Here is a 25427-nt window from a genome sequence, read left to right as displayed (position 1 = left end):
ATTTGTCCATTTAGTTTTTATACCTGGAGTCAGTTTTGATAATTTACATTCTTAGAGAAATGTGTTTCATTTAAGTTTTCATGTTTAATAGCTATTTATTATATAAAATGTTCTCGTGTGTGTGTGTGTGTGTGTGTGTGTGTTAATTTTATCTGTGAATGTGGATATAGTTTAAATCCTGATTGGACCAAACCAAGTGTAAAAAAGACATTTGTGAACCAATTGAGGCAATTTGATTATAGAAGACAGTTGTGGAAATTTGATTACATACTTGAGTTGGATGAGTCCAAAGAATTATTGTTAATTTTTTTAGGTGTTGATAATTTTGTTAGGCATTTGATAATGGCTTTTTGTTTTATTAGTTTTATCTATTTTAAATTTTATTGATTTCTGTTATTATTTCACTCATTTTGCTTGCTTTAGGATTATTTTGTTTGTGCTTCTTGAAGTGGGACCTGGCGTTAAATGATTTGAAACTTTTTCTCTTTTCTAATGTAAGCATTTAGTGCTTGCTCTAAGTTTTCCTTAGCACTGCTTTAACTGTGTCCCTCTGTTTTTAAACTCTTTCATTGCTGCTTTTGTGTCCCTGTATAATTAACAATACTGTAAATTCCATGAAGGCAGAGAAAGATACTTTGTTTTAGCTTTTCCCCGTATTTAGCACATTGCCATGTAATTGTAAATGATTTTTGAACGTCAAGACTTGCATATAGTAATTCAGATTGACCGCTCAATTTAATAATCTGGAATTGTAAAGAAACAAAATTAGTAGAAATATTCTCAAAATGTTACAAGAAAACTGTAAGAGAATATGCAAGTAAAATTTTATTCTCTGTAACAGAAGCTTTAATTTTTTTTAGTGAAAAATGTATTGGAAGCAAGAAAGGGGTTAAGTCTCAGCAATAAGCCATATAAAGAAATATTTGAAATATTAGCAGGATTACTGTAGGAGAGCAGAAGCATGAAAATTTAGTCTGAAACCAGTTCCGATCTCAACTACTCTCTTAATATTTTCAGTCTTTCTTGGAGCCTATGGACTTTTCATTTTTTTTGTATCTTTTTTACATCTCAAGATTTATGAATAGAGCAAAAATGGTTTCTTCTAGAATCTGCTGGTAACAATCTTCTTATCTTCCATTTAAAGATAATTTTAGAAAGAAAGGGGGAAGACTATGGAAAGTTGATGGGTGACTTTAAGTGAAATGTGAGTTAGAATCCTAACTTACCATGTAGGCTGTGTGGTTTGGGTCAATTTCATTAATTTTTCTGAAACTCATTTTCCTCATTTGTAATAGGAGATACTACTATCAAGTTTTCCAGTTGTTGTGAGGATCAGAGAAAACATATAAAAGTTTTAAACATATTTGCTTCATATAGTATATTTGTAAGCATTTATACAGTGTTGTCATTATATAAGATTCATCTCAATTTTTTAAGGGAAGTCTTTTAGGGAAAATATCAACAATCATTTTAATGTGGTTTGAAGAGACAACTACATGTTGAATATGTAAATATAGCAAATGAATACTATAAACTAGAACAAATTATAAATAATAGAATGATAACCTTGGCAGAATATAGCATAAAGTACCAAAATTTAAAAACAACAAAAACACAGGGGCGCTTGGGTGGTTCATTCATTTAAACGTCCTACTCTTGGTTTTGGCTCTGGTCATGATCTGGTTTGTGGGATTGAGCACCACATCAGGCTCAGCACTGGCAGCATGGAACCTGCTTGGGACTTTCTCTCTCCCTCTCTCTCTCTGCCCCTCCCCCATTCGTGTCTTTCCCTCTCTCTAAAATAAAAATAAAGAATAAAAATAAAAACAAGGGGCACCTTGGTGGCTCAATATCCGACTTTGGCTCAGGTCATGATCTCACAGTCTGTGAGTTCAAGCCCCGCATCGGGCTCTGTGCTGACAGCTCGGAGGCTAGAGGCTGCTTTGGATTCTGTCTCCCTCTCTCTCTGCCCCTCCACTGCTCATGCTCGCACTCTCTCTCTCTCTCTCTCTCAAATAAATAAGCATTAAAAAGAAAAAATTTAAAAAATAAAAAAACACTGAAAGCCTTGGATTTTAGGGACTTTATTGTGAATTCCCTTGACTTTTTAAAATCCTGAAAATTAGAGGAAGACATGATCTCATATAAAGGGTATTAAAGTCTTACTGAGAAGATATTAGTAACTGGTGGAATGATTACAAACCAAGCATAGGAGAAGAGGAGCATTTATCTACAAGGATTAAAGATTACTCTGCCCTCAGACTTTTCTGGTGTCGTTGTGAGGAGACTATGAACAATATTTACAAAGTTTGTACTTGATCAAGTTATGCTTCTCTGCCCTCAGACTGTTCTGGCGTTGGTGTGAGGAGACTATGAACAATATTTACAAAGTTTGTACTTGATCAAGTTGTGCTTCATATATAAAGGCAGTAGTAGACAGTCTTAAGCCTGCAAGAATTTAGAATATAGCACCAATGAGCACTATTACCAAAATTACTTGCTGAAACCCAGCCAAAAAACATGACATTAATGAAGAACTCACATATAAAGGAGCTGTAATAAAAGGACTATTAATGAACATGGAATCCAATTTAATACATATCCAAGATTAAGCAGTTATGGGAATTATTGTATAATTTATAGAATGTAAACTATGCAAAATTTTACAGAATAAAAATAGTTCACAAAAATTGAGTGTTTGGGGGAGTATATATAGGCTGATTTCCACATTTCTCACAGCAAGAAATTACTAGGTACTATCTAAAATTGAAATATGTAGTTTCTTTTTTTCAACGTTTTTTTTTTTTTTTTTTTTTTTAATTTTTGGGACAGAGAGAGACAGAGCATGAACGGGGGAGGGGCAGAGAGAGAGGGAGACACAGAATCGGAAACAGGCTCCAGGCTCTGAGCCATCAGCCCAGAGCCCGACGCGGGGCTCGAACTCACGGACCGCGAGATCGTGACCTGGCTGAAGTCGGACGCTTAACCGACTGCGCCACCCAGGCGCCCCTGAAATATGTAGTTTCAAAAAGGGCCTCCAATTGCTTTATATTTTTCATAGTCTTTTTCTTATCTTTAGAAGAGTCATAAATTTTAGCTCTTTCAAAGTTCATTTAGAGTCATTTAATTTCCCTTTTTTTTCCCCCAGTAAATTTAAGTAAATCTAACTTAATAGGTTAAATTTTTAAAATAGCGTGATTCACAGTTCTAGTTCTGTAAACCTATGGTAAAATGGTTAAGAATCTGAATTCTTTTTTTTTTTTTTTTAATGTTTGTTTGTTTCAAGAGAAACAGTGCAAGCCAGAGAGGAGAGAGAGAGAATCCCAAGCAGGCTCTATGCTCAGTACAGTGTCTGACACAGGACTTGATCTCACGAGCCTGGGATCATGACTTGAGCCAAAATCAAGAGTCGGACACTTATCCAACTGAGCCACCCAGGTGCCCCAAGAATCTGAATTCTTGATAGACATTGTTAGTGTGAATGTGAAGATTACTAACCTTCTTTCTGAGTTTATCTGTAAAATGGGAATGACAGTCCCTTGTTTATGGTTTACAGTTAACTTGTGTAAATCTCTCAGTACAGGGCTCAACTGTTAGCTGTAGTTCTCTCCTCATCATTCTCTGTTATTTATAAAGATGCTATTCCTATCTGTAGTGATATTACCAAATATTAATGATAGCTGTTTCTAAGTGATGGGATTTGAGGTGATTTCTTTCTTTTTCAATGTAGTTCTGTACTGTTCTATATTGCTTGACTTATTTTTTTACAATGAATAACACAAAGCTGTCCCTTAAAAAAATAAAGTAAAAATATAAGTTTTAGTTGTCCCAGCACTTCTTTTGCATCTGAAATCTCCATTGTTGAGCCTGATAATCTGTATTTTTAAAATGTTCCCCAAGTGATTTTGATGATGTATCAGGTTTAGAAAGCAGTTGACATTGAGAACTGCCCTGCACTTAATTTTAATTAACATATTATAGGCTCCTATAATGTGCAACTTAGTTGTGTAGTGTCTTCCAATCTGGTCTCCTTCAATACTCTTTGTTAAGAATCTAAAGAGGGAGGGGGAATGGGCTAAATAAGGAGCGTTAAGGAATCTACTCCTGAGGTCATTGTTGCACTATATGCTAACTAACTTGGATGTAAATTTAGAAATTAATTAATTAATTGAATTTAAAAAATGAAATGAAAAAAACAAAAAAGAATCTGAAGAGTTGAGGGTGCAGATTTTTGCCAAAAATCGGAGTAGGGCTTGGGGTACATTGTACCTATATGAGGTGGCTATTTTATTGCAGGAACAGGAAAATAAAATGGGCGTAAACAGAAATTTAGTCATAAGGCAGGAGTCTTTGAAATTGGAAGGGGATGGGATAAGAACAACAGGGGTGAGCCAACACATTTTGGCTGATAATGCTCTGGAGGAAGATGGGGGAGAAGACGGCAGCCATCCAACAGCATCACAAAATATTTTTTAATTAAAAACAAATTTTTTAACATCCAGAAGTCAATTTTCCCTCTACTCACCCCAGAACAGGTATGTTGCTAAAAAGTGCCACCTCAGCTGAGAAAAACCTATCCATAAATATGTCACTAGTTCCCTACAAACAGTAAACCATCCCTGCTGCAAAAGTAGAGTTCTGAAGCTCAGTGTCATGTGGAAAATGGTGGGGTAGCAGGTTAGTATTCATAGTTACTGGAGCTAGATGAGCACTTAATTAACTTCATATATCTGCTCTGATGATGGAAGAAATGGATTTTCTCTGGTCCTGCAGTCCTTTCCCCTTCTCAGTCACAGTGCTTTCTGTCTAAAGTGGTACTGAACACCACTGTGACTGTTGCTTTCTCCTCTAATACCAGGAGTAGTAAGACTACAGCAGTGCAAAATTCAATTGGACTGTGTCCTTCTGAGACTGTGAAGTGATTATATCTAGTATATAGTGAGGAAAGTCACAACCAGTACAAAAACAAAATCAAAACCAGTGTGCTAGAAGGCAAAGTGTCAGAGAATTAGAAGATGTGGTGTAAATTGCTTACAGTGTGGCTCCTAAATGATTCAGTGTCTGCTAATGTTACCTTAATAGCTTTCCTTCGGGTTTATTGCTTCAACTTACTCTGACAATCTTTTTATATTTACCATAAAAAATCTAGAGTTAGGATGCCTTTCATTCACTTCTCTTGGCTTCGTGTTTGCAGTTCATGGTACTTTCAAATTACTTTTGTTGGTAAAGTCTTGATAATGTATGCTCTTACTAAAGGGAGATTTCGAGATTCTTGAGTAGATTCTTTGGCTTTCCCCCCCCCCCCCCCCCTTGTATAATGACTCAGCAGTTCTGTACATTAGTGATCATCACAGTAAATGCACTCTTAATCCCTTTATCAATTTACCCATCCCCTACCCACCTTCCCTCTGCCAACCACCAGTTTTGTGTATTTAAGACTTTGGTTTTTATCTCTTTTTCTTTCTGTTTGCTTGTTTTGTTTCTTAAATTATACATATGCGTGAAACGATATGGTATTTGTCTTTCCTGACTTCATTTAGCATTATACCCTCTAGATCCACCCATCTTATTGCAAATGGAAAGATCTCATTCTTTTTTATGGCTGAGGAATATTCCAGTGTGTGTGTGTGTGTGTGTGTGTGTGTGTGTGTGACCCATCTTCTTTATCCATTCATCTATGGATGGACACTTGGATTGCTTTTATATCTTGGGTATTATAAATAATGCTGCAGTAAGCATAGGGGTGCATATATCTTTTTATATTAGTGTTTTTTTAATTTTCTTTGGATAAATATCCAGTACTGAAATTACTGAATCATATGGTAATTCTATTTTTAAATTCTTTGAGGAATCTCCATACTGTTTTCCACAGTGGCTGTACCAACAGTGTACAAGGCTTCCCTTTTCTTCACATCTTTGCCAAAACTTGTGTTTCTGGCCATTCTGACAGGTGTGAGGTGATACTTCATTGTAGTTTTGATTTGCATTTCCCTGATGATTAGTGATATTTAGCATCTTTTCATGTGTCTTTTGGCTATTTGTATGTCTTCTTTGGAAAAATATCTGTTCAGATAGGCAGATTAAAAATCTGCCTATCTATTTTTAATCAGATTACTCGGGATGTTTTGGTGTTGAGTTGTAAGTTCTTTCTGTATTTCAGATAGTAACCCTTTATCGGATATATCATTTGCAAATAATCTTGAGGTTTTTAGAATTTCAAAAGAATCATTTAAACCAAGAGGGATATTTTCCCTGGGATTGTGGATTATACCTTTTGGGTGTAAGGATTTCACTAAAGACCACTCTAAATGGGGAAAAGAGGACAATAGCAAGAAAGAATTTGAGACTCCCTCTCAGGAAAAATAGCAACAAGATTAGATAAACTTATTTCTGCTTTTTCTCTGGGAAATTGGGTAGGGAAGTTGAGTGGGACATATATACTCTTCATCCAGGAAGGCCTACCTTTCTGAATTTAAGAATGCAGTTAAGGTAGAACAAAGGAAGTAAGTAAACAAGTGCCTGCCAGATGAACATAAGGGAAGGGAAGCACAAATAATATAAAACAGGGAGAGAGACAAAACATAAGAGACACTTAAATATGGAGAACAAACAGAGGGTTGGTGGAGGGGTTGTGGGAGGGGGATGGGCTAAATGGGTAAAGGGCATTAAGGAATCTACTCTTGAAATCATTGTTGCACTATATGCTCACTAATTTGGATGTAAATTAAAGTAAAATTAAAAAATAAATACAATAAAATAAACAAACAAGTGCCTGCCAGTTTCATATGGGTAATTTACATCTCAAGGATTAGTGAACAACTTTGCTCACACTGTCTTTCCTTTATCTTCTGCTTTCCCCTTGGACTCATCCTTCTCAAATTTGAATTATTATTCTAGAGAGGACCTGTAATACGAGACATAAGATAAGCATGGTATAGCTCCATGGCTTGACAATTTTACTTATAGATTTGAGTATAAATACTTTTGTGTTAAATATATGTATATTAAATATGTATTAAAAGGAATAAAGTAAAAGGTTATTTGAGCTATTTTTTATATAAATTTTTTACTAAAGTAAATGTTAATATAGAAAAATGTGTAAATTTTTTTTTATAATGTTTTTATTTATTTTTGAGACAGAGACAGAGCATGAGTAGGGGAGGGGCAGAGAGAGAGGGAGACAGAATCCCAAGCAGGCTCCAGGCCCTGAGCTGTCAGCACAGAGCCCGATGTGGGGCTCGAACTCACAAACTGCTGGATCATGACCAGAGCCAAAGTAGGACGCCTAACCAACTGAGCCACCCAGGCGCCCCAATATAGAAAAATGTGTAAATCAAAAATGTAGAGCTTGGTGAATATCTCAAAGATAACTATGTAGCTACTACTTTTATTTTGATATTAGCATACTTTCTTTTTGTAAGTGTTTGAATGATACATCTTTTTCCATCCTTTTGCTCTTTCTGAATATAATGTGTGTCTCTTATAAGCAGCATATAGATGGGTTTATTTTCTTTCGCTAGTCTGGCTAGCTATCTTTATCTTTTAATTAGAGTTTTCAGTCTTTTTACATTAATGTCATTGGTGATATATTTACATTAAAATCAGTCATAATACTATTTTTTTCTGTTTATTTTATCTGTTCTTTATCCACTTCTCTTTTTTCCTTGTCTTGTATTTGATTATTATTTTATATTTCATTTTTTCTGTTTTAGTTATGTATTCTTTTTTTTTAATGATTATACTAGTAATTACTTTATACATCCGTAGTCTTTTAAAATCTAACATTAATACTTCTACTACTTCTGGACAACAATAGGATTTTAGAACACAATCTCTGTGTCCTCCCCACAATTTTTATACAAATTTTACCATTTGTTTCAATGATAGTAATATTTGTGAGATATTATGTTGTGTCAGATTATATATATTTTTATATAATATCTATAATGTATACCACGTAATATGAACTACCAAAAGAGAAAAAAAAAGATAAATTTAACTATTTCGACAGCAAAAATAAGAAGAGTGTGGTAAGCAGGCTTGGGTTCACAAAGGATTCTAGTTGGGAGGAACAGGAAATTCTATGTGCAAATACTGACCTATTTACCTATGTTCCACTCTAACACTGATTCTCTAAGTTACTACTCATCTATTTTATTGAATTGTCCATAATGTGTGTTTTAGCAGCAAACAAAGAGATAAAAGTTAAATATTCTTAGAAATGTTCTCCTATATGGAAGAAATTAACTTTCCCATATGGCTAAAAGTTAATCAAGTTTTTTCCTCATAGTATGTATGCTTTATAATTTATAACATCTTGCTAATTTTTTTCTTACAGAAATAAACTTTCGGGAAATGGCCTCTAAATCTTGGCTGAATTTTGTAACCTTCCTTTGTGGATCTGCAATTGGATTTGTTTTATGTTCTCAGTTATTTAGTATTTTACTGGGAGAACAGGGTGATACCCAGCCTAATATTCTTCATAATGATCCTCATGCTAGGCATTCAGATGATAATGGACAGAATCATCTAGAAGGACAGATGAACTTCAATGCAGATTCTAGCCAACATAAAGGTATGGTTTGCTTTATTAAGGAGTAAACACAAACAGTAGTTTTCAGTCTGTGTAAGTGTTGTGAGACTTGGAAAAGGCAATTTATTTGAATTTTGTTACATACAATATCTTTTGATAAAAGTGAGCTTAATTCCTGATATTTAATGACAATTCTTGGTTTGCCTCAGCAGAAGGAAGTTGCTAAAACCCAGATTTATTTAGGGAGTACGGTATTAATTTTGAATTCATTTTTAAGTAGAGATAGTTCAGAAACTGTAATTTGGGGAAAGGCAGAACTTTCAGATTAGATTTGTTTTTGAAAATATTCATTTAGCCTAATTTTGTTATCATGGTTTATATCTGTGTCTTTCGTTTTTGCTATTATCTGATTTTAGTCTTAGTTTTTACTTAGTCTTGTCTTATAGAAATTAAAGAGATATATATAAATCTCAATTTATATATATTTTTTCAATTTATATTTTTATCAGTAGCTAAAATAACTAATCTTTTCACCTTTTAAGAGGCATAAAAACTTAGGAGGAAAGAACTAAGGATGTGTTATAATGACTTCATTTTCTCCTGGTAACTTGCTTCTAACAGGATGTTCTCAATTGTGTCCTCTGGTGCCCCTTTAAGTGTTGGTTTTCCCCATGTTTCTGTCCTTTGGCTGTTTCTTTTCTTGTGTGATATCATCAATTCCTATAATTTTAGTTCCCATCTATTCTTTACTGTCTTTGTCTTAGCCCAGTTCCTAACACTGTGAAAAGACATTAACATAATTCAAAGATCTCTGCAAGTGTGATTTATTTGACAAAAAAGAATACAGCAGCTTGAAAACAATTGGAATCCTGGGATGCAGAGGGTCCCCCAGTTAAGAATTGTTTCTTGTATCTTTTTGGCAATAAGATATTTCTTTCCTACCTCTCAGGCAGAAGCTGAGGGATGAAATACCACATCCTGGTTGAGTTATTATGAACTAGCAAGCACATGTATACTATTACAAATTATGTCATATTGTGTAAATGTTTATACAACTCTGACTCAGCTCTGAGTAGGTGCTCTGTGTTCTTATCATAGAGCAGTTAATCACCATCATAGAGCAATGAGCATTGCTCCAGATTGTCGAAGGATCAGTTGGAGCCATGCTTTTTCTACTAGTAGGCTGTATCAGGTCACTGCAGGCACATATATTAGGTACCTACTTGTCCTGCTCAATGGTCCACATCTGTCTAAGCTAGAAACTATGAAGTCATGGTAGATGTCTTCTTTCACTTACCAATCAATCCCATTTTCCGTAAGTTCTAACATTCTACTTCTTTACCATTTTTCAGATTTCTTCTCTCCATTCATTTCCCCTAGTACAGACCTTCAGTTGTACCCAGGTACCTACATCAACCAAACTTCACTCTACCTCTTGTCTTTTCTTATGGTGAGCTTCTACTCATTTAAAGACCTATTTTCTGCATCATCTGTTTCCTGATTTTGCTTTATCTCCCCTTCTTCTCTGTTCTGGCCAAGTTCCCATTCCACTATTCTATAGGATTTATCAGCCACAGCTGTCTTATTCCTCAGCACATTGAACAGAGCTCTGTTTGTACAGAGCTCTACTATAGCATCGCTGTTAGTGTGTGTCACATACTGGCTTGTATGCCAAGGTCTCCTGCAAGATTGTGAATTTTCTGTAGTAGGCCGTATGTCTTACTCATCTTTTCATCTCCTGTGCGAGCACATGCCTACAACAAAGTAATTAATAAATGAATAACTAAAAAATGAGAAAGAATATTTCTACCAAATCCCAGCAGTGAGGAGAAGGTTGTCTTGCTCAGAGTGAAACATTAGAAAGTCCTGCATCTACGAGTTTCCCGTTCATCCAGTATTTTGTTTATCTATAGCCAGGAGTTTGGGACCCTCAAGTCCCAATGAAATATGAATGCTCTCTGAAAATAGGGTGATTTTGTTTGTTTTTGAATTGTGAATTATCGATATTCAGAGGGACAAGAGAATATTTTCAATGCATGCCCAATCTTGCCCAATGTTGTATTCCCTCTCAGTTAAGTAGAAATTTATGCCTCCAGTTGTTAATTTTTCACAGGACTGAGCTTTTGTAACTCACTGGTTGGCCTTACCTTTAAGGACATGCTTCCTCAGGATTCTGCCTGTATTATTACCACAAAAAACTATGGTTTTGCAGGTCCATGCTGGTCCACAACCACATAAGTATTGAAATTGGGATTAAATAGTTGGAAGCTTTCATGGTAATTCAACAGAGTAATTTTTGTCTAAACTATAAGAATTAGTACTTAACACTTTGCAATATCTTTTTTAGTTTTATTTTTCTACTAATTCATTTTTTAGCATGTTTACAAAAGTATAGGTCTTTAACTATTGAAATAAAAATTGATCCTTCACCAAGCACTGGTATAGAATCTTAAAATTAGAGTCTTACTTTAAACCATTAATACTCAGAATGTGGTCCTGGCCTGACAGTGTGAATTATCTGTTACCAGTCTGCATCCAGATAAGGAGTTTGTATCAGGAAGTAACTCAGTTAAGCTCGCTTTTTAGTTAGGTGGACTTTTTGTGGGGTATAGCAGGACTTCCTTGATGAAAGAAGTAATGTGTTGCTTTATATTCTGGCATAAGCTCCCTATTTCTTTACAAAGGAATACTTTGAAAAACATTGCTCTAGATAGTCTTGGAAATACTACTGATACTCTATTCTGTTTCTGATTGATGGATTTGCATTTTGGAATGAAATATGGTACTATGAGAAGTAATCTCAACTCTCTATTAACCCTGTTTCTTCAAACCGAGATGGTCATGAAAGCCTTTTTTAAAGTCACGTCAGGGTACTTGTATAAATTCCTAACAGTGAACTCTTGTGGACTCCAAAATGAACTGCTACTTCAGTAGCATGTCTTTCCTGTCTTTTAGAAGCTTATTCAGAGCAGTGAGAAATTCCTTCAGTGTTCTGTTGTGAACCAGTAGAAGCTTTCTTTGTAGAATGAAGTGAAAAACAGAGAGTAAGACTGTACTTTATATGTATACAAATCTCTGAGAGAACTTGGAGATTAAAATGCAGATTCAGATTCAGTAGATCTGGGGTGGGGCCTGAGATTCTGCATTTCTAATTCCCAGATGATGCTAATGCTGTTTGGTCAATAAACCACAGTTCAAATAGTAAGAATCTAAGTCATGGTGGCAGTTCTTATTAACGCCAATGAATCTCCTGGACAAGACTGACATGATACCAATAAATCAGAATGTCAATTCATATTAGGTTGAGTTTTGCTTTCTTTCAGCTAAATTACTAATGCTAGAAAGGTAAATAGAAGGGGGCCTTTGAAATTGCGTAAGAAAACGTTTTCTTCAATATAATTTATTTGCATTTTTACACCTATGTAGATATAACTCTAAAAATTTTTTGTTTAATAGATGAGAACACAGACATCGCTGAAAACCTCTATCAGAAGGTTAAAATTCTTTGCTGGGTTATGACAGGTCCTCAAAATCTAGAGAAAAAGGCCAAACACGTCAAAGCTACATGGGCCCAGCGTTGTAATAAAGTGTTGTTTATGAGTTCAGAAGAAAATAAAGACTTCCCTGCTGTGGGACTAAAAACCAGAGAAGGCAGAGATCAACTATACTGGAAAACAATTAAAGCTTTTCAGTATGTTCATGATCATTATTTAGAAGATGCTGATTGGTTTATGAAAGCAGATGATGATACATATGTTATACTAGATAATTTGAGATGGCTTCTCTCAAAATACAACCCTGAAGAACCCATTTACTTTGGCAGAAGATTTAAGCCCTATGTAAAGCAGGGCTACATGAGTGGAGGAGCAGGATATGTACTGAGCAAAGAAGCCTTGAAAAGATTTGTTGATGCATTTAAAACAGACAAATGTACACATAGTTCCTCCATTGAAGACTTAGCACTGGGGAGATGCATGGAAATTATAAATGTAGAAGCGGGAGATTCCAGAGATACCACTGGAAAAGAAACTTTTCATCCCTTTGTACCAGAACACCACTTAATCAAGGGGTATCTACCTAGAACCTTTTGGTACTGGAATTACAACTATTATCCTCCTGTAGAGGTAAGTTTAGAAATTTTATTACTGTATAAATACTTAGACTGACTTTTATTTACTTAAAAAAAAAAAAACCTAGCAAATAATGTGTTTCTTTGGTACCAATAACTAAGAATCTCCTTTACTCTTTTTATATAGAGTGGCGACATATAATAAAATAGCTGAGAATATGAATGTCAGCAATAGTAATTCAATAAATATTGGTGCTATTATATGTCAGGCACTAAAAATATAGTGGTAAATATGGTCAAGTTCCAGTTCTCGTGAACCTTATAACAGTGTATTATGAATCTTACATTCTGGATGCAGAGACATACAATAAACAGGCAGACTAGTAAAGATAAAATGTGATATTAGGTAGTGATAAGTGCCCTGAAGTAAAGTAAAGCCAGGTAAGGGGATAGACAGTGACCCAGAGTGTCATGGGATACGCTAGTTTGGGTGATTATGAAAGGTGTCTCTAAGGGGTGATTTTTGAAAAGAAATCTGAGGGAGGTTAGAGAGCAGGCTGTGTGAAGATCTGGGTAAAGAGCCTTCAAGGTTTCAGGAATGGTGCATGAAAAGACTTTTGAGGTTCAGAAAGACCTAGGTTGAAATCTTCTCCCACTTAATAGTTGAATGACTTTGGATGGACAGAATTTTCCCAAGTTCTGAGCGTGAGTTGCCTCATTTGGAAAATGGACCTGATCTACCTGTCTCACTCAATTGTAATTACAGTGTATGCCTGTCACACAGTAAGCACTTAATAAGCCTTAGCTCTCATTTGGCATCTTAGAGAATTTTATTTAAAATACATTATTTTATTAGATATCTCAGATGTACAGCTAAATATTTGAGAAGAATTAATATTTTGTACCCACTAACTAGCTTTACCAAATATTAATCTTTTGCCACATTTGCTTCCTTTTTTAGAACAAAAAAGGATATAGATAAAGTTTAGGCCTGGGTACCCTCCCTAGTCCAGTTTTCTTATCTCCTTGCTCAGTGTTAACCACTATCATGAATTTAATGTTTGTCATTACCATGCATGGTTGTATCTTTTTTCCTACATATTTATGTATCCATAAATAATATATAGTATTGTTTTGTAGGTTTTTAAACAAATGGAATTATTCCATAAAAATCCTTGAACATTTGCTCTTTTCATACAACATTAAAATTTATCAACATTAATACCTGTATGTGCTTCATTAATTTAGGCTGCTGTGTAATCTAAGGTATGAGTATGTGGTAATTAACCCATTCGCCTGCTGGTAAACATTTAGAAATTTGTTTCCACGTTTTCACTGTTAGGAACATTGCAGCAGTGAATGACTGAAGGAGACCAGGAATCACAAACCTAGCCATTTTTTCGGTTCATATCTGTTACTGATTAATAATGCATGTAGGTAAGTCATTAGTACTCTCTGGCCTCTTTTTTCTGGCCCTAAGATACAAATAATACACTTCATGCTAGCATTCTCAGCTTCATAAGCCAGTTTTTTCAAATCATTATCTAGGACAGTGGTTCTCAACTGTGGGCTTTTTTGCCTCCCAGAGGACATTTGGCAAAGTCTGGAGATATTTTTTGTTGTTAGTTGGGAGGCTGCACTGGCATCTAGTGGGTAGAAACCCACAAGGTTGTAAACCCACTAGATGCTAAACATCTCACAATGCATAGGACAGCTCCCCACAATAAAGAATTATCTGGTCTAAAATGTCACTAACACAGAGGTTAAGAAACCTTGACCTAGAACAACTGATCCAGTCTTTGGGTAATCAGCTTTGAAAACTTAGAAGCAAATCACTACTGCTTCCGATGTCAACCACCAGTCTGTTCTTGGTACTTAATAGCTATTCCTTACAGTAATTCTGCATTTAATAGGTGACAAAACTGAGACTCCAGAAAGTCAAGTAATCTGTCTTTCCTGATAGTCTAGGCAATACTGCAAACCACTCTGATTCTAAAACTTGTAATTTCCATCATGAGCTCCCCTCCATGATTAATGGGATATGTGCCCCAAAGGGAAGAGCTGAGGAATGTTAAAATAAACACTCTGTTGTTGGGATGAAATTCCACTTTAATAAACAAACAGTTTAAAGTTTGATTCTGGGGTGCCTGGGTGGCTCAGTCAGTTAAGCTCCTTACTTCGGCTTAGATCATGATCTCACAGTTTGTGGGCTCAAGCCTGACATTGGATTCTCTGCTGTCAGTACAGAGCCCACTTAAGATCGTCTGTCCCCCTCTCTGTCTGCCCCTCCCCCACTTGTTCTCTTTCTCTTTCTCTCAAAATAAACTTAAAAAAATAAATTATTTTTTAAAAAGTTCATTTCTATGTATTGAGGCTGCTTGAAACCTTATGCTAGCATTTTATTGCTATTTTAGATGCAGCAATTTCCTAGACTATAAAACAGATGTATTCCCGGTCTGCTTTTTGATAGTCTATTTTTATTTTGTTCTAGTGAGTGCTTGGGTGCTTTTTTGATGTAAACTTTTCTAAATTTTTTTTTTCAACGTTTTTTATTTATTTTTGGGACAGAGAGAGACAGAGCATGAACGGGGGAGGGGCAGAGAGAGAGGGAGACACAGAATCGGAAACAGGCTCCAGGCTCCGAGCCATCAGCCCAGAGCCTGACGCGGGGCTCGAACTCACGGACCGCGAGATGGTGACCTGGCTGAAGTCGGACGCTTAACCAACTGCGCCACCCAGGTGCCCCTGATGTAAACTTTTCTTAGCATAATCTGACCATTCCAAGATTACTTGATCTCTTCCCTTCTTAATTCTGTCCTCCTTCCTATCCAAACTTAAAAACATTACAAATGCATATAACAAAAACACCTAAATGCATATAAGATTTTACTGAGTATCTCATATTGGTTACACATACAGTAACAGTAAAGGGACGTCCTAATTGTTATATGTTGTAACCAGTAAAATATCCTTCTTTCCCTTTAAGAGTACTACCCACAATTCCCACCTACAAATAGGGTGTACCTAACAATATACTTTATATGAACAAAATAAATATTTCTATGATACATCTTTTATTTAAATTGTAGTTGTTTTTAAAATGGATGCAAAATTTATGTTTTCTATAAAAATTTATTCAGTTACGTAAAAGACTTGGAAGTACCAAAATTGAGCCAACTTCCTAGTCTTGCCTCTTCTCTCCCAGGAAGTTATATACACACAATGTGAAATCAAACTTCTGTTATTACTCATCCATCGTTTAACAAATTTTCTTCTCCCTAAGTGAATTACGATTTTCAAAGTTATCCTAAATCTCATACATATACTTTTTCTTTGTAGTAATCACTAGAAACACATTGTGGAAAATTTTAATTTTAGTCAGTGTGTGAGATATTACAGTTGATCAAAGAGTTACGTTCTCAAGTTGGTTGTTTAGAACGTGTTCTTCACGCAATTCCCTTCTCCCACCACCTTCTCACTTCCCTAGAAGTAAGTTCCTCGGACTAAAGTCTGTTTCCTAGAAATCGCCTTCACCAGAGAATATGTAATCAGTCTAAATATAGTGGATTTTAAAAATGTGTAAACAGACACACACACACACACACACACACACACACACACACACACACACACGTATATATCCCTGTGTGTGAAATTGCCTTTTTTGTAGGTCAGAAATGATCAAATAACAATTTATTCTATTCTTCAGTTCTATTTGCATTAAGTGTATCATCTGAAACTTCCTGATACATGGTTAAGGTAGAGAGCTCCTGATTTTTCCAAGTTGTTAACTGATTGTTCCCATACCATTTTTAAAAAAACATTTTTTAATGTTTATTTATTTTTGAAAGAGAGAGAAAGTGTGAGCAGGGGAGGGGAAGAGAGAGAGAGAGGGAGACACAGAATCTGAACCAGGCTCTAGGCTCTGAGCTATCAGCACAGAACCGGATGCGGGCCTCAGACTCACAGACTGCTAGATCATGACCTGAGCCAAAGTCGGATGCTTAACCGACTGGCCCACCCAGGTGCCCCTTTTCCAGTACCATATTTTAACTGTTATTTTCATTGCTGATTTAAAATATCTCCTGTATTGTATACTGTAGTGTTACTTACAGTAGAATTGGTGTCTGGTATTTCAGTTCTGTTCCACTGTCCTATTTGGTTTTGCCTAAGCACCATATTGTTTTGAACCTTGTAACTTTACAGATTTTGAAGTTATTAATCTAAGATTGTATATTCCTGTGCTTTATATATCTCTCAGATTGTTTTGGTAATACCGTGCCTTTATCCTTATGCATTAATTTATTCATTTAGGGACAATGGATGTCTTTGCCTGGGATTTAAAATTTTATTTTCGGTCCTTTAGTAAAGTTTTATATTTTCTCCAGATTTTATTTCTTCTTAAGTATCTCCCTGTGTTTTTAATTTTAAATGTTTATTTCTTTAGAGAGTGAGCAGGGGAGAGGGGCAGAGAGAGAGAGAGAAAGAGAGAGAGAGAACTCCAAGCAAGCTCTGCACTGTCAGCACAGAGCCCAACTAAGGGCTTGAATTCATGAACCATGAGATCATGACCTGAGCCAGTATCAACAGTTGGACACTTAACCAACTGAGCTGCCCAGGAGTCCTCTCCCTTTGTTTTTAATGTTTTTGTTACTACTCTACCTGGGCTCTTCTTAAAAACTTTTTGAATGGTATATATGAAAGCTGTTATTTCTTGAAAGCATCTTTAAAGTCTGGCTTTGTTCTGGATTTTCTATTTCTGATGATTTTTTACTTGATTCTCTTGAATTTTGGTAGGAACCATAATTATATGCAAAGAACTATTTTGTTTCTAATAGTTATAGCTGTTTTCTTTTATCACCTTATTGCTTATAAATCTTAATAACAGTATCCTGGCCATCTAGCAAAAAAACAGTAATGCAGTAGAGTAAAACATAATTAATGCAGTAAATATTATCAAAAATATTATTGCAGTATTTCAGGGTCACATAAAATTGCTGTCAGAAAGCATCAGCAATTTAAAATTAATTGCTATTAATTTAGTCCTTTAGTTTAATATGCACTGGCCAGTATAGTAGTCACTAGCCAGGTATGACTGTTGAGTATTTGAAATATGGCTAGTCCAAATTGAGATGTGCTGTCAGTATAATAAAATTCCTACCTGATTTCAAGGACTTAGCACAAATAAAAGAATGATTTAATAATTTAAAATATTGATTGCATATTGAAAAAAGAATAATATGGATTTATTTAGTTAAAATATATTCAAATTAATTTCACTTTTTTACTTTTTTTTAATTAAAAACTTTTAATTTTAGAGAGCATGTAAGGGAGAGGTGCAGGGGTGGGGGGGTGGGGAGAATCTTAAGTAGGCTTCACATTCTGTGCAGAGCCCGACGTGGGGCTCAATCCCACAACCCTGGGATCATGACCTGAGCCAAAATCAAGAGTTGGATGCTCAACTGACTGAGCCACCCAGGCACCCCTCACTTTTTTTACTTTTTAAATATGGCTACCAGATTTTAAACTGCATTATGTGGTTCACATATATCTACTGGGCAGAGATGGTTTGATGATCACAAGTTCACTTACCTACTTACTTTTCAGATTTGTTCCTATCCTTACATTGCCTTCAAGGTGTAAGAAGTAGGCACCAAACAATTTTCCAGTGTCTATGTGATTGTCCAGAAACCTCACATATCCCGTGTTTGTTTCAAAGGAAAGTTCAGAGAGAAGGCCAGAGAAAATATAGTGGACAATTCCTTGATAATTTTTACTGCATTGTAAGCATGCAGTAAGTGAATTCAAACATGAATTATTAAATGTTCAGTATGAATCTTCACTGAGAACTTGCCAGAATATCTTACTTCTTGGTCCTTGCAAAGACATTAGATAGAGTGTGAAGTTTTGTTTGAGTCACCTGGGTGAAACATTCTGTAGATACCAGTTCTAACCCCAAAATAACCTTATGACTGTTTAATTCTGGGGTCAGTTTTGTGTTTTTTTCTGTGTTATGTTCTTGCTTTTTTTTTTTTTCCTGTTTCTTTGTTGTATTTTTTTTATTATTGTCATGTTTTTATCTTTTTTAAACCTGTTCTCATACCAACTCTGTTAGGAATCAATCGGAGTTATATATCTGAGCAAATGTTTATGATCTACTTACTAGGGCCACCTAAATATGATTATTCTATCAATAATGTCAACATTTATTGAGCATTTACTATAGGCTAAACTGGTCCCAAGCATTTTACAAACATTATCTCCTTTAAGTAACTATCTTTTGCAGATGAAGAAATTGAAGCTTATAGAGAGATTAACTTGCCCAAGGTCATACACCAATAGACAGAATTTGACACTAGTAGACAAAATTTGGATTCAAACTTAGATTTGACTCAGCACTTCCTCTCAAATACTGTACTGTTTGGGTTGATGTGCAGATGAAGTATTAGGTTGCAGACACATAATGGGCAAGGCTTTGTAGTCACTGAAATTCTCCAAAGATGTTTTTCTGAGGTTGAGCCAAGCAAAAATTCATAGTGAGAACATTATGAAGAAAAAACAAAACTCAGAAATAGAGCTTCATTCTTTATAGAGCTGCCTCTTTCATTTGAGGAAGTCTTAAGATTCTTTTCTGCAAAAGCACTATAGATTCTAAGAGAATATTATTCAGTTAGATATATTTTAGCAGTTTTCATGTTTAGTTTTAAATCATTAAGAACTCTAAAAATTCTTGGTTTCTTTTTCTTTTTTTTTTTTTTTTTTTTAAATTTTTTTTTTCAATGTTTTTTATTTATTTTTGGGACAGAGAGAGACAGAGCATGAACGGGGGAGGGGCAGAGAGAGGGAGACACAGAATCGGAAACAGGCTCCAGGCTCCGAGCCATCAGCCCAGAGCCTGACGCGGGGCTCGAACTCACGGACCGCGAGATCGTGACCTGGTTGAAGTCGGACGCTTAACCGACTGCGCCACCCAGGCGCCCCTAAAAATTCTTGGTTTCTTCTACAGGTCTAATAAATTGGATGTCTCTGCTTTACCTTGCTAGCTTTAATGCTCAGATTCTGTTAAAATTAATATTTCCTCAATGAATATGTTAATATTGTATATTAACTGTGTACTGTTTAGTAATAATGCCTGTTTCCATTACTTTTTTAGGGTCCTGGTTGCTGTTCTGATCTTGCAGTTTCTTTTCACTATGTTGATCCTACAACTATGTATGAGTTAGAATACCTCGTTTATCATCTTCGTCCGTATGGTTATTTATATAGATATCAACCTGCCTTACCTGAGAATATACTAAAAGAAAGAAGTCGAGCATACAAAAATGAAGATCCAAAAGTAAAATGAGAACTCTTGAAAGAGAAACATAAATGAAGAGGTAAACTGTCTAGCATTGCACTGAAGAACTTCTGCATTTCTGATACAGAACACTGGAGTCCCAGTGAGGAATTCTTTTGAAGTGAACATTCCATATTAGAAATCTTTCATACAAATGACTGTAAACTGAAGCTTTAAGTGAGCTGTGAAATCTGTTAAAATGTGTTTTGATACAGTAATATATATATATGAAAAACTTGTGTTTTTAAAATGGTGGCCAGACAGAAGGACTAGAAACAAGATTTTTGTTGTCTGTTCTTGACCACATGTATTATTTTCACTGAGAAACTAGAACGTTTAAATTTTCTAAAACTATACTGCACATATTAGTAAAACACACACATGATGCTGAAGGTCTGCCTTAAAGAAAAGTTTAGAAGGAAATATTGTTGCTTAATGTTATTTATAAACTCAAGACATGAGTTTATATTTGCAGCATGATATAAATGAACCAACCCCCCCCCCCAACACACACACACACACACACACACACACACACACGCAGTTTTTGTCTAATGAAAAATTTCCTGTGATTATAATTGGCAGTATTTCTTCCAGACAAGGTAAAGTAAGAATGGCACTTGTCCTAAAGTGCATTAATAAAACCACATTTTTAAATTATATGGGCCTTGACTGTATTATATACTTGGTTCTAATTAGTAGTTTATGTTTTACTGAGTCCCTGTTGTCTCTTTTCTAAATATGTTTATTCTTGAATACAATTTTAATTATTAATACTTATTTACTCAAAGCATTAATAGCATTCTATAAATATGCATTTTAAAATATTTTGTTCCCAAATTTACCCATTGTTAATCATGGGTAACTAATAAATAGTAAATTTAATGCTATTTGGGGATGCTTTTCTTAGATCAGTGCCACTCTCAGGAATTACTAAGTGACATTTTTAATTGATTATTTAGAACTCATTCCAGCTATGTAATTATAGTTCCTTTCATTATCATCCTGTTGAGAGATGAAAATTTGTTTGTGCCTTTCATAACTTGTTTAAAGCAGAGTTTAGACATTCATTTTTAGGCTCTGAGGTGGCTATTGGTTACACTGGCAAAATAATTTGAATGTAATATTTTGACCAGAGTTAATTAAAAACATTAGAAAAACAGAGTGCTTAAACAAACTGAAATATGTCAGATACTAAAAGACCAAATACTTAATTCATGAATAACAGCCTGAATTTTGATGCAGACTTAATATTTTGGGATTTTTTTTTAATTTATTTTTTTTGCCAATGGATAATTCTAACAGCAGAATACACATTTAATACTGTCTTCAAAAATACATTCATAAATATTTCATTCTAACTTTAGTGACTCTATTTAAAGAATTTCTGGAAGGAAAGAAAAGTATATCATAACAGAATATTTTGCAGACTATAAGATTATCTTAAATGTTGCAAATTTCACATGGCTGTCATGCCATTGACTCTGCTACTTAGCTAAAGAGTTTATTGTGCCAAAACATGTCAAAATCATCTCTTTGGATGGTATTTTGAGAGGATGTTCATCTTAGTAGCAATTAGTGGTTATTATGGATTACTCTGTCCACAGAGTGAAAATTCACACCAGTTTTTACTTTAAATTGTTTTTTGTGGTTTTCACGGCAATATCATCTGCCAAAATTTCAAGTCATTCATTCTGTTGTCTAAACAACTCTTCACGTTGGTATGGATATGAATTTATTTGCAGTCCATATATGTTACTTTCTAAAAACCTTAACATTTACTCATGGGAAATTAACATTGTGATGAATCCTGGGGTCTAGTCAGACCGCCTGGGTTTAAATTCCTGCTCTATCACTTCCTAGTTTTGTAACATTAAATAATTTACTTCATTTCTCTGTGCCTCAATTTCCTCATCCATAAATTAGGGACAGTAATACTACCTACCTCACAGGATTTTTATGAGGATTAAATGAGTGAATATATGTACAACTTTTAGAACGCTTGTCTGGCCCAGACTATGGAGCAATAAGTATAAGGTTTTATTATTATTCTGTTACCTTAGAGTGTAAATATTTGTTCTAAATGAATGAAAAATCTGCTTTAATCAAATATATTGAAATATTTCATACATTTCTTGTAACAAGTAATAGCTAGTTTGTATCTAATGCCTATTGTATGCCATATAGTATGCTTAGATATTCTGTGTATATTAGTGTTAATCTTCACAAATTGGTTGTTCTTCCTGTATTATAGATGAGAAAACTGAGGCTCAGAAAATTAAAGTAACTTTTCCACTGTCACTAAGCTAGCAAGTAACAGAGCTAGGACTTATGCTCAAAGCCTGTGTGTTCATCATGCCATATCAGCCTTGAGGTTAGTCATTTAACATTATTTCCATTTTTACTTATTAACATGAGTGATCTGATACATCAGCCAGTAATAGCTAGATTAACCAGCCCAGTTGTCAGAGTGGCTTTCAAATTGTGGTCTTACACTCTTCTTGCCTGGGAGCTTGTTAAAATGCAGATTTCCAAACCCCAATCCCAGAAATTCTGATTCTAACATGGGGCCCATTAATATGCATTGTTGCCATATTCTCTTGGTCACTGGTTCTCAAAGTGTTGGCCCCAGGTAGCAGTATTTGCATCATCTGGGAACTTGGAAATTCAGCCCCTCTGGGCCCACCCCAGACCTAAATCAGAAACTCCAGAGGTGGAGGCTAGCAGCTGTGTAAAGCCCTCCAAATGAGTTTTATTCATGCTAGTTTGGGAACCAAGACCTCGATAATTCTGATGCAAATAATGATTGGAATGCACTGCAGATTTATTGCCCCAGAAGTAGGGTATCTTTCAAAGATTTAGATAAAGCATGTTTTAAGTTGGTGTGGTCCCAGATCACACCATATAAAACGTAAGAGACTTTAAAGATAATTTAAAGGGTCCGTGGATCATTCATTTTGACAAAATTCTTTAGCTTCTTCAGATTGACCAATATCAGGGCCCACAAGAAAATATGTAATTCTCCAAGTTTAGTAATTTCACAATGGGGGCAGGAAGAGTTTAATAAGTACTAGTAAATACATACTAGTTCATTAAATAAGCATATCTAAGTGAGTGTCCTCACTTGTTAGTAAAAATTTTTTTCCAATTGTTAGTAAAAGCTTTTAAATGGAAGTAGCAAAATGCTATTTTATAATATGCAGAATGTTTTTTCTGCTAATTCATACTATCAAAATTTCATCACTTTTAAGAATCGATTTGACTGTCCTATATGACCTAATACAGCAAAAATTCTCCCAAGTATTTGACAGAGCACATAAAACCAGATTTCATGATGATGACTTACTATCTTTTAAATTAAGATCATTTGGATAAATGGTTGTAGTGTGGTCTCAAAACATAAGGCTTTTGCTATCTTTATGTTTTCCAACAACCAGTATACTTATATTTTCAAGTGGGAAGTTCATAGATGATACAAAGCAGATTTGTTTTCAAATATTTTAAATTTCAGAAAGAGGAATTTTTGTTACTGTAAGAAAATTCAAAATAAATGGCAAGTTTTTAGTATTTTTTGAAATACAGTAATTGCATTTGAGCATTAAATTTGTTAACTGGTTATTTTCATAATTGTCTCTTGAGATTAATTTTTCACTTCCGGGAACCTATCAAACTATTTATATTACCAGATTGAGGCTTGAAAAACAAAATGCTTCACTTTATTGATTAGATCAAATCTATCCTTTTATTCTTCCTTTAAATTTTTAGCTCATTATACTATTCTGTCTTTGACAATTTCTTCTTTGTATTTGTTGCTCTTTATTTCCTTTATAACTAATTTCCATTTTCTAACTACTCTTAATGCTGCCTTTGCAAGGTTAATTTGGCTGTAATTAGTGATTAGAATTTGTATCACTTATTAATAACTTTATACCTGTTAACTTCAGATTTCCCTATGAGATTGGAAGTTAAAAAAATCCAAGAATAATGCCTACTGGCTCTCAGGATATTTGCCCTTCTTAAAGTCTACAGTTCGACATTCTAGATACACAATTATTAAATAAAGTTATGTGGATTCCATTCCCTCTACTCCCTTTTCTCAAAAACAAACCAAAAAACTCTGATTTATTGTAGGCCTGACAGAAACATTCTTAAGAAATCTGGGGGACAACCTGTGGTTTATTTTATGCTAAATGTAACCTCTCTTGATTTAAAAATATGACTTATGTTTATACATTGGAGTTGAAATTACAGCATATTTCCTGAATTTATTCCTTGACTGTAAATTTTAACACAGGTTAGAGTAAGAAATTTTACAAATTGTCTCTAGAAAAACCAGTTCTAAAACTAGTTTCAGAGGTAAATAGTGCTCTATTTCACCTCCATTTACCTCTGTAGTTTCTAGTTTTTATCAATTCATTTTAAATAACTTTGCAGGGCCCTACAAATTAATAATCCATATAAAGTATATGTTAGAGGGAAACTAATCTAACTGCTAAGCAGTGTGTTATATTACACAGTGAACATTTAGTGTTTTGGAATTTAAAAATTATGTAAGGTGATAGTGTCATGAATGGCTTAAAAACGTGTGGTGACTTGCTTATTTTAAGTGATCCACTAACAAGTCAGAAAAATGTATTTTTAAATATGTTTTTTAAAGTGCCTTTTGAACATTTTTAAACAATGGATTTAAACAACCACATAAAATAAATTACCATGTTTAAAGCTGTTTTATCTGATTATTTTTAACTGATATAAGAGTTGTGGGAGAGACTAAGGGGTAGTTTTGGGGTTATTTTACCAAAAATATTAATTCGTTTATTTTTTTTGAATAATTTATTTTTTAATTTACATTCAAGTTAGCATATAGTACAACAATGATTTCAGGAGTAAATTCCTTAATGCCCCTTACCCATTTAGCCCATCCCCCTCCCACAACCCCTCCAGCAACCCTCTGTTTGTTCTCCATATTTAAGAGTCTCTTATGTTTTGTCCCCCTCCCTGTTTTTATATTATTTTTGCTTCCCTTCCCTTATGTTCATCTGTTTTGTATCCTAAAGTCCTCATAGGACTGAAGTTATATGATTTTTATCTTTCTCTGACTAATTTCGCTTAGCATAATAACCCTCCAGTTGCATCCACGTACTTTCATATGGCAAGATTTCATTCTTTTTGATTGCCGAGTTATACTCCATTGTATATATATGCCAAATCTTCTTTATCCATTCATCCATCGATGAACATTTGGGCTCTTTCCATACTTTGGCTATTGTAGATAGTGCTGCTATAAACATTGGGGTGCATGTGCCCCTTCAAAACAGCATACTTGTATCCCTTGGATAAATACCTAGTAGTGCAATTGCTGGGTTGTAGGGTAGTTCTATTTTTCATTTTTTGAGGAACTTCCATACTCTTTCCCAGAGTGGCTGCACCAGTTTGCATTCCCACAAAAATATTAATTTAAATTATTTTTCCATCAAAATTCTTTAATT

At 34.7% G+C, this 25427-nt stretch overlaps 1 protein-coding gene across 3 annotated transcripts in view; it reads left to right on the top strand.

Annotated features, from left to right (window-relative positions):
* Nucleotides 1–23565, top strand: part of C1GALT1 (core 1 synthase, glycoprotein-N-acetylgalactosamine 3-beta-galactosyltransferase 1) — a 41130-nt gene extending 17565 nt beyond the window's left edge. For 2 of the 3 annotated variants that reach the window (XM_058725002.1, XM_058725003.1), the window contains exons 2-4: nucleotides 8339–8575; nucleotides 11990–12657; nucleotides 19756–23565. In XM_058725002.1, coding sequence (XP_058580985.1) covers nucleotides 8339–8575; nucleotides 11990–12657; nucleotides 19756–19947 — 1097 coding nt within the window. In that variant the 3' untranslated portion in view covers nucleotides 19948–23565. The remainder of the gene's footprint in view (nucleotides 1–8338; nucleotides 8576–11989; nucleotides 12658–19755) is intronic. The other variant, XM_058725004.1, reaches the window with a different exon arrangement.
* Nucleotides 23566–25427: the final 1862 nt, after the last annotated feature.

This window comes from Neofelis nebulosa, chromosome 4 (assembly GCF_028018385.1).
Source record: "Neofelis nebulosa isolate mNeoNeb1 chromosome 4, mNeoNeb1.pri, whole genome shotgun sequence".
Classification (NCBI taxonomy): domain Eukaryota; kingdom Metazoa; phylum Chordata; class Mammalia; order Carnivora; family Felidae; genus Neofelis; species Neofelis nebulosa.
This window is presented reverse-complemented; position numbering and strand designations above follow the sequence as displayed.